The following is a 13964-nucleotide window of genomic DNA, read 5'->3' as shown; positions in this document are numbered from 1 at the left end:
CACTTTCCCTTCCTCTTGCCCCAACCACAGGCCTTTGGCAGTGGTGTTGGGAAAAGAACCTCACCTGGGGGTCTCAGGCTCTGAACCTCGCAGTAGGGCACTCTGCACCAGGCCTGTGAGGCTGGCAATTTGCTTCTCCATGGCCTCCATGCGCTCCCTAGGGAAGACAGTAGCCTTGATCAACCCCATCGCTGGGCATGGGGTCCCTCCTGCCCAGCCCCCCTCTCCTAAGATTGATAATTAGAGGAAAACCATTTCCTCCTCAGCACACAGACAATTCAAAGGGCCTCAACACCTAAGGATCAAGTCTACAGCCCTCCCACACACATAACTTTGGAAATGCCCTTCCCCATTTGACAGTCACCCTCTCCCTCTCCAGACTCATCTCTTCATCACTAGCTCCCTAATGGGCCCCACCCAGGCCTCTCTGGACCTCTGCACATGTATTCCCCTTGCTAGGCACGCCCTTCTCCCTTCCTCTTCTCTGAAGTCATCCCAGAGTACCCAACTACCTTAGGAGTACACCCTCCCAAGGGAAGAACAAGTTTTTTTGTTTGTTTTTTTTCACTGTGTCTCCCCCACTAGACAGGGCAGGAGCTGGGTTTGCCCAATTTGGCATAAACAGTGCCCAGTGCAGTGCCTGGCACACAGGCCACAAGAAAGCTATGTGAATATCATTTCTCCTCACCTCTCAGTGGTGCTGCTTGAGGGCAGAGGAGGGCACGTCAGTGCCATGGTTACCTCCTTCAGCCTTGCACCCTTAGCAAGAAGCTGGATGATAGGCAAGAGTTCCCCAACTCGGAGGCTACTTAAAGAAATGTGCCCCTCTCATCCCCACTTCTTACAAGCACCCCCTCCCCAGTGGACTTCAGCCGGCCTTGTGCTGGACAGCTCTCATGGTGGCACGTTTTGTGCCTGAGCAGGAAAGGCATTAAATAAAGAGTTGTGCTCTAGCCTCAACTCTAGTTGGGGAAACTAAGGCTCAGGGACCAGATGCAAACCCAGGTCTCCAGGCCCCTTGTCTGGGGCCCTCTCATCGATCCCTTGGGGCTGGCAGATGAAATGCCTGCCCTGCAGCAGCCAAGATACTCTGGTGACCCCTCAAGGATACTCCGGGTCTAGAAGGACTCCCGGGTCTCAGACAGACTCTGCCGTCTCCCCTCTCCCCACCGTGCAGCCCCGAGCCTCGCTAGCTCCCTCACCTGGTTTCAGTGTCCTTGGCTGGCGCAGGCGGCCCGAACCCAACGAGCGGGCGCTCCCCAGGCCCGGGGAAGAGTTCGGGAGGGGGCGCTCCCGCCGTCGAGGAGCCCCCGGTGCTGCGGGTCTTGCCTCCGGGGCTCTCGGCGAAGACCGACGAGGAGCCCGAGTCTTTGCGGAAGGACTGGCGCACCGGCGAGCCGCGGCTGGGCGGCCCCGAGTAGGGGCTGTGCGGCGGCGGGGGCCCGCCGGGGGGAGCGGTCACGTCGGCCAGCTTCTGCGGCGACGAGGGCGGCAGGCGGAAGCCGTAGCCGTCGCCGTAGAGCGGGCCGCCGCCCGCTGCCTTGTACAGCGAGTCCTCCAGGTCGGACTGCAGCGCGGCGGCCGAGTAGGTGCTGAGCGAGCGCACCGAGCCGCGCTTGTACAGGCCTCCGGCGCCCGGGTAGGCGAACGGGTCGCCGGCGGCCGCGGCCAGGCTCAGGCGGCCCTCGTGGAGCAGCCCGTAGGGGTCGGCGTAGAGGCCTTCGCCCTTCACCAGCACCATGCCGCCCGCCTTGCCCGCCAGGTCCTCGTCCGGCTTCACATCGCGCCGCTCCAGGATGGCGCTGGGGCTCGGGCTAACTCCCGGGGCTGCGGGGGCGCCTCCCAGCCGCTCAGCCGCGTGGTGCACCGGGCTGCCGGCGTAGGAGGGCGGGCGCCCCCCGGCGTACGAGAGGCGCGAGCGCGACGGCGAGCCCGACGGCAGCCCCGATGGTAGCCCCGGCGGCGGCGAGCCTGAGGCCAGGTGTGGCGCCGGCGACAGGTTGTTGAGGCGCCGCGTGGGCGACGACTCCCGCGACGCATACACCATCTCTCTCTGTGCAGAAGACAATCCCGGAACCCCACGAGTCGGTCACAAAGGGGATCCCTTGCCTCCCGCTTAAGGAGCCAGCAGCTCCTCCCGCCCTCGAGACGCTGAGGAAGTCCCTTCTGTTCTCTGCCTTTCCACCCTCCTACTGCATCTTCGACCCCTTTCCCGTCAGGGCTCCCAGGACGGAGGAAGAAGTGGCAGAGGGCCAGGCAACAGAGAGAGGAGCAATCTCCAGCTCACCCCATGGTGGGGGATGGAAAGCAAAGAAGGAAGGGGCGGTTCCTGAGAGCGGTCTCCTAGGATATTTAGAGGCAGATTTGAGAAATCCTGATCTGACCAGAGGGAAAGTGGCAGATGAGGGGAGGGACACCTCCAGGACTCCACAATTAATGAAGGCCATCCTCTGCTTCAGCCTCCACGTTCCCTTCTCCAAAGCTGGCCCTGGTCCCTGGTGACAAGTGGCTAGACTGCTCCTGGACCCATCTGCCCAACCTCCTCCATGCCCTGGGCCACCCCAGCCATACCCGAAGGTCCCCGTTGGTGAGGTGTGAGCCAGGGAAAGCGGCGTAGAGTGGCTCCTTCCTATAGATCTTGATAATACTGCGATCCTGGATGTCCCTGGGGGGAGGAAGGGGTGCAGAGGGTCACCATCCCCCAGCCCTGCGATGAGAGGGGGCACCTCCAGGCAAAGGGGAGAGGGGTGGCAAGAGGGGCCGCAAGCTCCAACCCCTTAACTCCTTGCTCAGTAGATCTCAGGCTGCCTGCCACCAACACACAACCAGCATCTTCTACCCCGTTTACCTCGGCCTCACGAACTGTTTTCAGTTTAGCTCAAGCCAAGGCCAACCAGCAGGGGTGGATGAGTTAAAGGGAAGGCGGTGGGACCGAGATGACCGAAGAAGGGGCGGGCTGGTAGGGCTCCGGGAAGAGAGGTAAAGGGGGCTGAGGCTAGGTGAGGAGGCGGCTGGGGAATGACCTGTGGCTTCGAGACCCCCTCGGAAGAGGAGTAACGGGGAGCCCACCCCATTCCCCCCGGGGCCACGCCCACCGGACGTCCTCCAGCTCGTAGAAGACGTTGCGAGCCTCATCTTTGATAAGGATGGCTGTGTTGGGCGACTTCAGCATGCCCATGGTGAGCTTCTGCGGGAACATGTGCGCGATGAGTGCGTGCAGCGTGTCCAGGCTGCTAACCTCGTGCGTGATGTGCACGCGCCGAGTCTCCTCCCCGAACTGCAGGAACAGCACCCCTGCAAAGGAGACGCCACCCTTGGTGTCGGGGCCGCCACCGCCACCACCCCGGCGGCTCGGGGAACCTTCGGGAGTCCCGCTGGTCCCGCAGAGGCAGGGTCTGAGGCCGGACGCCGCCCCGGAGTGCAGGTGCACCCAGGCACTCCTCATGCTGCCGGCCTCTCAAGGCACCCCAGGCAGGTTGGAGTCCGGGCGAGGAAATGGAATTGCGGGCCGGAGCAGTTGGGGCAGAAACTGAGAGTGAGGGGGAGAGATGAGGGAAGCGGGGAATGAAGGAATGGGGGGCTGCTGAAGGGGGTGGGAGAGGGGAGGCTTAGAGAGGGAGAGAGGGACAGGGAAGGGGGTGCGGAGGCAGAGAGAAGTGAGGGAAGAGAGGTGGAGAAGGCGGGTGAGAGAGCAGCTGAGGAGGGAGAGGCCCTGAGGGGAGGAGATTGGAGGAGGAGGGGTGGGCGGGAAGATGGGGATGGGGGAGGGGAGCCAGAGTCTCCCTAGAAAGGTGGTTGAGGAGAGATGAAGCGGTCAAGGGGAGGGAGAGGATGCCGGGATGAGCAGAACAGAGGGAGGAGCCAGTGGCCAGGAGGGAAGATGGACAGGCAGTACCTGGTGAGCGCAGCTTGGTCTGGCTGGCTGAGCGGGAGAGGGGCAGGCTCTGTCGGAAGCGGTTCATCCTACTGAAGCCTAGGGGGAGCTCGGCCTCTGACATGGTCTCCAGTGACTCGGCCGAGGCGTACGACAGCTTGGCCGCCTGGTCGGCCAGCCCAGGCTGGGCTCCCTGAGTGTGGCGTGAGCTGCGGGTCTGCGGGGATGGGGTGGGGCGAGACAAAGCAGGCATGAGCCCCTTTTGCTCTGCCCATTGCCCCCATCCTGGCCTGGGGAGCCCCAACTAGCCAGAGAGAGACACACACACACACACACACAGGAGAGTCTCCTGGATTTCAGACTTGTGTGACTGCAGGAGAGTTCCCCAAACTCTTGGGGCCTTGGTCTCCCCAGGATACCCAGCAGGTAAGGACTGGGCAAAGGACTCAGGCACCCTGGGAAGCCAGACAAGAAACCATCTGAGCAGGGAGCCATGGGCACGCCTGCTATTTTAAGCTTCCAAAGAACAACAACACAAATTTGTCACCGAGGTGAGCAGCAGAATCGTTGAGCAAATTGGGGCATTAGTTCCAGACATTAATTAAGCGGCGGTTTTGTGAGTGATGAATTTATCCTTCATGGAGTTCAGAGGGTTGGGGTGGGGGTGGGAAACAGGGTCCAGGAAGAAAGCAGAGAGCTAGGGGCCCTGGGATCCCAGTTCTGGGAGGCATGGCCCCTCACAGAGCTGGGCACAATGTCCTCGACCTAGGGTGACTGGAAGAACCACCCCAAAACCCCCCAAACCAGTTGGACCCCAGTTTCAGACTACCTGCTTAGTACATGCAGTGCACATGCTCAGCCCACACAAGCACATGGCCTAAGTGTCAGGCCTCAGCCCCTCCCTGCATGGCACATGCTGCCACATGGCCAACGTGCCTGGCTAGCCGCCCAGAAAGGCCTCCTCCAGTTCATCATAGCAGCCCTTGTCCTGAAGCTACAGCCGAGGGTGATATCTGCCTGGGGCTAGGGAAGGGTGTCACCCAATGACCATCCCCTGCCCCAGGGACAGTTCGATACCCTCTCTTTAGGAGAGGGGACACCCTGATTTCAATTGCACTTCAAGAATCTACTTTTGGCTGAAGGGCTGGAGCTCTCATTCAGCCACAGCTCCTTCCAGTCTGCCCCAGCTCCTCCCCTCAAACCTGGTTGCTGTCAGAAACTCATTTATTTAAGGGAGAAAGATAATGAATCAGATCTACATCATTCTGTTATGCAACATTATATATATATGAGATGTATCACATATACATGTTATCAAGAAAAAGACCGTGTTGCCCAGTTGTATTCTTTTTATAAAATAATTTTTAACAACCACAAATCATTCAAAACCATTAACACTGGTTATCTTGGGGCTGAGACACACCTTTCTCTTTACTTTATACATTGCCTGGCTGTGTGAACTTTATACAATCAGAATATATAATTTTTATATTTTTTGTTTTTTATAATTCTAGTGTCTTTTAAAAATATTTATTTATTTGGCTGTGTTGGGTCTTTGCAGCATGGGGTATCTCTCATTACAGCGCTTGGAGCTCTCTAGTTACAGCTCTTGGGCTCAGTAGTTGCGGCATGCCCGCTTACTTGCCCTGCAGCAGGCAGGATCTTAGTTCCCCAACCAGGGATCAGACCTGCGTCCCCTGCAATGGAAGGTGGATTCTCAACCACTGTACCACCAGGGAAGCCCTCATTTTTATAAAAACAAACAAACAGTAAAAGTGTCTCTAAAAAGGAATTATTCTCCTCCTCAGCTCCCCCCTTCCGTAAATCCTGATTAACCCCTAATTCATCTCCATCTTCCTATTAACTCAATTTAATGTTCCAATTGGATTAGCACTCTCAAAAGAGAAAGCATCTTCTTCTGATGAGCAATGTGCCCAGCGGTCCCCAAAGTGGCCTCAGAGCTTGGGGATGCTGCAGGTCAGATATGGGGACATTAGTGGGCATCCAGCTTCAAGCATAATGCTTTGATCAGTGGGTGGGCATGGGTCTGGGGAGGAGGGAGGCTGCGTAGGAACTGGGCCCACTTGGGGGATGCCTGGGCCCAGACTTTGGAGTCTGCAGTTCAGTTCTAGGCTGATCACCAGGGCTGGCCTGTGCCCCTCTCTTTCCTCACAGTGTGGGGAACCAGGCCTGGTCTGGTGGTCATGAGGTTGCCAGGCAACTGGAAGGTCAGTGGTTGCCAGGCTAGTGTGGATGAGGGGCTACAGAATTCAGGCAAGATGAGGCAGCTAGCGAGGATGAAGAGTAGGGGGTGGCCACAGCACCTCAGGGGGACACAAATGAGTTGCCAATAAGAAGATGGAACAGGAGCCAGAATGAAGGGGAGTAGGGATCCTAGGGACTGAGAAGGCAGCCCTTTGCCCAGGGAACCCTGGGAGAAGACACACCCACATTCCCTGCCCCACCAGTTCCAGTCTCCATCCTGGTCTTCTGGGCTCTTATTCCATTCTCACAGCCTTTGTAGAAAACACTCTTGAGAAAAGAGAAAGTGCAATAGCGCTTCTCTCCAGCCCTGAGCCGGGACAACAGAGCAGAGAAAAAGTGAGACATCCAGAAGGACTTCCTGACTACAAGGGAGATGGGAAGAGAACAAAATAGTAATTCAAACAGAGCTCTGCAAAGACAGGAAAGGGCTTCCCAAAGATGGGAAGCAGTGAGCACTGGTCCTTGGAGATGCTCCAGGGAGGACCTGATGACTCCTAGTCAGACATCAGACGGAGGGAACCTTGAGCAGGGGTGATCAGACCAGGATCTGAGGTTCCCAAAGGCTGTCCACATATGGGGGCAGAATCACTTGGGAGCTTTTAAAAACACTCTCTCCAGGGCTCACATTCACTGAATCTGAATCTCTGGAGGTTAGAGCCTGGGATTCGAGGTTTTTGACAGGTTCCCAAGGTGATTCTGAGTGGAGAATCATGTCAGCATCCATGATGCTAACAGCTAACAAAGTAAGGCTCCCCATGAGCCAGGCATTGTATTTAGGACATGCAGTCTCTTGTCCCTTCACTTTACATCAACTCTATGACGTAGATACTGCTCCATTTTATGGAAGAGAAACCAAGGCTCAGGGAATTTATGTAACTTGCCCAGGTCACTCAGCTAGTTAGTAGCAGACTGGAATTCACCACCCGGCAGTTTGGCCCTCGGCCACATGCACTGAGCCACTATGCGCTACTGCTTCCTACAAAAAGCCTATAATGCCTGACCCCACGAATCTACACTTCTGTGGTTCTCTGATTCAAGAACTTCCCTTTGGGAGGATGCATGCAAACAAGATGTTTGGAGCAAGATGGCACTGGGAGAGTCTGGAATGTATACCTCCCACCCCTGTCATGATGCCCAGGATTTGAGGAACTGGGGACTCCAGGATGCAAGCAGCAGGCTAACATAGTTCAGTTCTAACTCTGGTGCCAAAGAAGATGGGGAGGTCCCAGAGTGTGCTCCCCCAGGGGTCAGCAGGATGTCCTTGGAGGGCACAGATTTCCAGCTGTGCATGGTCCGAACTCTCCAGAGGAGGCAGGAGAGCACCATCCTTGAGCTCAGTCCTCCACTTGGGCAACAGGTTTGGGGGGGGGGGTGCAGGGCTGTGAGTCTCTTGCCTGGCATGACCAGCTCTCTCCATAGTGGAAAGTAAGAAAGGGATGAGGGACCTATTGTAGTCATGGGGCCTCCCATCTGGAGGGGCCTTCCTCCTCCAGGCTTGGAAAATAAAGTCTGAGTTCAGAAGACAAGGCCCTCAATAAGATCATGGGATCCAAGGCCCTCCCTCGGAGCCAGCTGTCTCTCCAAGCAGGGGGAAATACCTATCTCATTCCCAAATGCCCTTGTGTCTCAGGGTAAGCCTGAGCACCCCCCACCCAGATTCCCAGTAGGGGTGGCCCAAACTGCCACACTGGCTCCACAAGCCCCTGGCAGGCAAACCCAGGCTCTCTCAAAGCAGCAGCCCCAGCCTGCAGCCCCAAGGCCCACCACCCACACCAGACGGCCCCCTGCAGATGCACACCCCTGTGCAAAGCATGTGCAGGGAGAGGGGAGGGCAGGACAGCACATGCAGTTGTCACGGAAGCAGAAGCACCACCACTGACCTTGAAACTCCAGTAGTTTGGCTGCTGATGGAAATAAGAGAAGAGATGGTTATGTGGGGGCTGGGAGGGGAGAGTAGGGCCAGGGGTAGTTTAGAGATCCTTGGCACTCAGCATTCAGCCCTGGGCCCTCCACCCTCCCAGGAACAGGAAGGCAGCCATGCCTAGTACATCCCACTCTCTTTGGAGACCAGGGATGGCCCTGAGCAGGCTCCAGGCCTGCTAGTGGGGGAGGGGAGAACCAGTCCAGATGTTTCTAAGTCACGCAATCTAGTCACGGTAACAGTCCTCAGAGAGTTACAGGCAGGAAAAGATGCAGATGACCATGATATGAGAGCACGTGAGATGCTGGCAGAGATGAATCAGAGCTGCGGGATGAGAGAAATGGCATCTGGTTGTGCCAGCTGAGGGGAAACTTCCCGAAAGAGGTGGCATTGGAGCTGGGGCTTAAATGAGCAGCTGGAGGTTGGGAGGAAGGGCATGGGCAGAGGGCCTGGGGCAGGCATGTGCTGGGTGTGTTGAGGAGACAGTCCAGTTTGGTTGGGGCAGAGTCCGGGAAAGTAGCATATTAAGCTGCAAAGGGGCTGGGGCTAGAAGGGCACCCTTAAATGCTGAGCGAAAGAATTTAGACTTAACGAGGTGGACAAGCAGAAAGCATTTGAGTGAACCCAGGTGGGATGGGAAGTGGACCGCAGGAAGGTTGACGGGGCAGGGACTGGAAGAGGGAGGCAGGGAGCCAAGGCCAGGGCAAGGAGGCCTGTGTGACATGATGGACCCAGGTTTCAGGGAAAGTGGACAGATGCCCATCAACCCACAGCCCTGGGCAATGGATGGGAAGCCACGGGCAGCAAGGGATCGTCGGCGATGTCCTGTGGACGGACAGATGAGAGAGTAGGGCTCCTTGCTCCCCTAGAATGGGTGTGTTAGGTTTCTCCTCATTCACAATAACCTAGAGTCACCCTGCCTTCTCCAGAGACCAGAAGGCCCCTCCAGATGGCTAAGGACAAGGGAGGAGTGGCCCGGAGGCTGGGCTGGTTCTTGGCAAAGCTGAGGACACCCTGCTGACCGGTACCAGCCTCAGCAGGGAGACAGAGGCAGCAGATGGCCTGGCCCTGGGGTGCCTGGCACCAGCAGATGAGATTCCCTAGGCCTCAGAGCCGCTGGCAGAGGAGAGGGACACCAAGGGTCCCTGATGGCAGAGGGCACCACGGTGGGGTGTCCTGTGGACCTGAATACTTTATGGCAGGGAGGAGCTGGAGAGGGATCCTGCTGGGAGGAGGCTTCTGACCTTTAGGGTGGGGATGATGCCACTAGGGCTGGGATGAAGAGGGTTACTCACCAGAACCATCCCATTTGGGCCACACCCCCACCCCTCCCCCCAGCATTGCCTCCAAGAGATGCAAAAAAATAATCACATGCCTGGCAGAGGAAGGGGACAACGAAGTCTGTGCCCTAGCCAATATCTAGAACCATCTATGGACACATGCCACCCATGGGTGTTGAGTGGAGGCGGGGGCAAAGGGCTGGAGTAACAGGCTCTAGCCACAGCTGCCTGTGGCCTGGGGAAGGGAAGGGGGAGCAGAGGGAGTGGACATGTGATCAAGACTGGGGCGGGGAGGCAGAGCCAGGCAGAGGGCAGGGGAAGGTTTATGATGAGAGTCATGTCTGCAGCCCCAGTGGTGATGGACGGCTCTGCAGAGAAGGCCGCCGTCCCTCATCCAGCTGCACGTCCCCGGTGTGCAGACCACCCACGGAGCTGCGCACAGACTCTCAGACAACCTCCCATGAGGACATCACCACAAACACACCCAGAGCAACAGACACACCCACAAAGGGACACAAACACTTGGAGAAGGGCCGGCCACAGTCAGAAACAAACAGAAACTCAGAGACAGAGATACCCATAGGTGGACCAACCCCATCCATACAAACATGCACCGCCTATTCCCACCCCCACCCCACACCAGACACTGACCTGCTCACACACATTTCTACAAGCAGAATCACAGAGGCACCCCCCCCAGCCCTAGCCCCTAGGAAGTCACAGAAACACACAGAGACATGGACGCCCACTCACACATATGCATACGCATACACAACGACTGCAGAGACACACAAAGCAACGTGCGCACACACACACACACACATACTATGCACACACACAAAGAGAGTCACATGCCTCCCTCCCCCAACTAGCTGGGTCATGGTGCCTCTGACCACCTCAGCCACTGTACCAGGCCTATGATGTCCCAGATATCATGTGTCAGGTAGGACAATCATGTGTCCTGATTCAAAAGAAGCAGAAAATGCCCCTCCCCCACCCAGCCCCAAAAGTCAACATACCAGGCTCAGTATGCAACTGGTGCCCACCTCACATCTCTGGGAGCAGAAGAGGAATGGGTCCTGGCTACAGCCATGCTAGCTGTGCCCCCAACATGGGCCTGCCTCAGGCTATGCTAGGCACATCCCTGGGGCACTCAGACCTGGAGAGATCACTAGCTGGGCCAGGGGAGAGGACTGGGTGGCACCAGTGCCACAGGACGGGCCAGCCAAGCCCCACTAGCGGGTAGAGGGAAGAGTTGCTGTCTTTGTGCTTGGTGAACTTGGAGTGAGGCTGGGACCAGAGTCCCGGGACTCGGGCGCTGGCTGGTAGGGCACGCAGAATGCTGCCCCTCTGTCACCTCTGGAGAGTGGGGAGGATGGCCCTCTCAGGTTGTGCCCACCAGGGTGAGACACAGTCTCCTGGCAACTCAGTGTCCTTGGAGAGGAAAACCGTGGTAGGGAGAGGGCCTTGGGGATGTCGTGCATCCCTGTCTGGCTCTTTCCAGGGTAGTAAACCCCTGGGACAGCCTTGGGTGACTGAGAGGAGCAGAGGCAGCTCCTTTGCAAAAGTAGGGCTCTCCTTGTCCAGTCACCAGCACCCTTTCCTCTTCACCCTCTTCCTGGCTGTCAGCTCCTCCTGCCCTGGCCCATAGGGTGCCTGGTATAAGAGGGCCTCTCAACAAATATTTGGCCACAAATCATTGCCAAGAACTCAGGACCAGCCATGGGCAGGGGGGTGGGGTGGTGTATCTCTGCGTACTCTTCCCTGGCACCACTCTCCATCTCCTGGCACTCTGCACTGCTCAGCCTTCTAGGTCTTTTCCCTGGGAATTGCCCAGCACCAGAAACCTCTGGAACGAGGACAGAGGGCAGGAAGGGCCCAGGAAGATCTGGCTCCCCAACCCAAGGGTAAAGCTGTCTCCCTCCCCCAGACTCAGAAAGGGGGTGTCTCACCTTTCCAGAGGACAGTGAGATTGTGGGAAAAAGGGCTGCATAGGAAAGCCACTTGAGGGTCATGAGAAGGGCTCTATGAGGATAACATGGAAGTCAACCATCTACTCTGTAGGGACCAGGCTTTCAGTAATATGGGATGGGAGCTTCCTGGAGACCCAAGGAAGCAGTGCCAGGGGGTCCTCAAACTCCCAGATGAGAAGAGGAACCAACTTCTTTCCTGCGGGGGGGGGGGGAGAAGGGGGGGGGCTAAGGAGTTAACACCCTGCCTCCTCCACCCTAGGCACCCTTGGGGGGGAGTGGTTCTTCCCTCCCCCTGCAGCTGGTCCTTTCTCCCCATCTCTTGCCCTGGGAGGGCGGGGCCGTGTCCCCTGGGAGCCTCAGCCCTGCCAGCTGAGGTCTCTCCCCTCCCCTGGGCAGACGTCCCCTGCAGGCTAGGTGAGTACATGACCCCTCCCTGACCTCAAGCCCCGACGACGACGCAGCCTCCGGAGAGGGATGGGACCCTATGGGTCGCACCCTAGTTCCAGTCCCTTGGATCCTCCGTGCAGCGCACACACCCACCTCTCAACTCCAGTGAACTCGCGTCCGCGTAAACACTCGCCCCCCGACCCCGCCCCAGGCTGGGGCTCCTTAACGCCCCCCGAGGTCTCCAGCCTCTCACCGCGACGCACGTGCCCGACTCCCCTGTGAACCCGGCGGCCTCCTACCCCTTCCCGGTGCAGAGTGTGGGTGGGGGGCGGGGGAGGTGGTGCTGCGGGACCCGCGCTGAGCCGGAGGCGAAGGAGCACCCCGAAAAGGTCATGACTTTCTGAGGCTGGGGGAGGCGGCGCCAGCCGCATTTCGGGGTAGGGGCCGGTCCCCTGCGGAAAGCGGCGAACGCGATGGCGGAGGGGAGGGGGCGTTTCTCAGGGATCGGGAACCTCAGCGGCCTGCACGCCCCCAGCCCCAGACCACCCCTCCGAACCGGGTGGGAGGGCTTCCGGTCTCCGCGCCCCCGCCCCGCGGAACCCGAGGCGGCGACCCCGGCCCCCGCAGCCGCTCCCCCTTACCTGCGGCCACAGGTGTATGCGCGGGGGCCCCCAGCCCCAGGTCGCGCGTCGGGCGAGGGGAGGGAGGGCGGTCCCCTACTCCCACCCACCCGGACTCTCCCCTCCCCCGGCCGCCTCCGCAGCCGCCGCCGCCGGTGCCCTTTGCTGCAATGCGAGAGCCGCCGCCGCCGAGCCGGCCCGGGCCCCGGTCGCCCCGGTAACCGCGACTCCACCTGGCGCGGCACGGCGCGCCGCCGTGCACATCCTCTCTCCGGCCCCCTCCCCGGCGCGGCCCCGCCGGCGCAGCCCCGCCGAGGAACGGCGGAGGCTGGTGGCTGCGTCGCCGCGGTCACCCGATACGCCGGCCCGCCGCCCGGGACTCGGGTTGCAGCAGGAGAGAGGGAGGTTAGACAGCTTAGTGGAAGCGGGGGAGGGGCTGCGACTTGGAGTCTGGCCTTCGGTCCCCTTCCAGGGTCGTCTTCAGGCCTCCACCCCTAACGATCTGGCCTATGGTAGCGGGGAGGAGAGTGGCCCGTCTCCGGACCCGCCACCCTCTGAGCTTACAGCCTCTCCCCACCAGGGTCTCCGCGGTGCACCGTGACCCTTCTACTTCTCCAGTGATTCAATTCCCAGCCAAGCCTGGGCGACCTAGGGTGCCTAAATGTCCTCGGTGACGTCTGATCCTGCCCGACTGTGTGACTCTGGCATTTGCTGAACGTCTCTGGTCCTGCACTTCACAAAAAGGGGCCTCAGACACAGCCATTCGGAAAGAGAAGTTCGATAAGGACTAGGTATAAAGTGATGACGAGATCCCGTTCACAGCCACTATTCTCTGTACTTCAAAGCCCTGGGGTGAAGACCCCTTCAAGCTCTCCCCTTCCTTCCAACAGAGTAGATTCCAGATGCGGACAGGCCTGGGGCCCCATAACCTGGGACATCAAGTTCACCAAATCCAGCCTCACTTCCCTCCATCACTCCAACTCAAGACATTTCATCTGCTCCATTTGGGGCTCACACCTCATCCCCATCCCTGTCCCAGTCTGACCTCCATCGCACATGTGACCACTCTAGATGAGCCCATTCCACTTGCTGTGTAGCCTTGGGGGCAGACACATCTCTGGTCCCTAAGTTCAGTCAATACTGGGCCAAGAGCTGGGAAGGGCAATGAGCTGGGTGCCCTGTGAATGATGCCAAGCATGCCAATCTCATGCTAGACTTGAGTTACACACAGCTAAGAGTCCCTGCTCTGGAGCCGTTTCCTAGGCTGTCACATTTTTCCTTCTCCTCATTCTCATTGAAAAATTCGACTTCCTGTCCTTCTCCAAGGGGAAGGAAGCAGGATGCACAAAGAAGAGAAACGGTTCCCTCTTAGATTCTCTGCCACAGTACCTCCTCTGCCACCCTCAAGTCAAGGCCTCCTCAGGGCTGCCCCTGGCCTGTTGCAACTCTGACTCTCTGGTCCCTCCTCCCCTCTGGGGTTTCAGATGCCTGTTTTTCTCCCACAGAAATGTCCAGGGCTGAGCTGCGAGGCCGAGCCCTTAAGATACTGTCTCAGGGTGTCCCTGTCCATCTTCCCATCGGGGAAACTGAGGCTTGATGAAGAACCAGGCAATCAGTTCAGAACAAGTGGCTAGATGCCAAGGT

At 58.5% G+C, this 13964-nt stretch overlaps 1 protein-coding gene across 19 annotated transcripts in view; it reads right to left on the bottom strand.

The window, feature by feature from the left end:
• SRCIN1 (SRC kinase signaling inhibitor 1) overlaps positions 1-13964 on the bottom strand; it is a 73223-nt gene that overhangs the window by 28875 nt on the left and 30384 nt on the right. For 11 of the 19 annotated variants that reach the window (XM_086357977.1, XM_086357978.1, XM_086357972.1 and 8 more), the window contains 6 exons: positions 8020-8043; positions 3896-4091; positions 3096-3294; positions 2572-2665; positions 1203-2053; positions 65-157 (listed from right to left, as the gene is read on the bottom strand). In XM_086357977.1, the coding sequence (XP_086214103.1) occupies positions 65-157; positions 1203-2053; positions 2572-2665; positions 3096-3294; positions 3896-4091; positions 8020-8043 (1457 nt within the window). Of the gene's footprint in view, positions 1-64; positions 158-1202; positions 2054-2571; positions 2666-3095; positions 3295-3895; positions 4092-8019; positions 8044-12341; positions 12504-13964 lie in introns of those variants that run through there. The other 8 variants (XM_086357987.1, XM_086357970.1, XM_086357974.1 and 5 more) reach the window with 5 other exon arrangements.

Source organism: Bos grunniens, chromosome 19 (assembly GCF_055505025.1).
Source record: "Bos grunniens cultivar Pamir isolate PY7600 chromosome 19, Bosgru_T2T1.0, whole genome shotgun sequence".
NCBI classification, from domain to species: Eukaryota; Metazoa; Chordata; class Mammalia; order Artiodactyla; family Bovidae; genus Bos; species Bos grunniens.
This window is presented reverse-complemented; position numbering and strand designations above follow the sequence as displayed.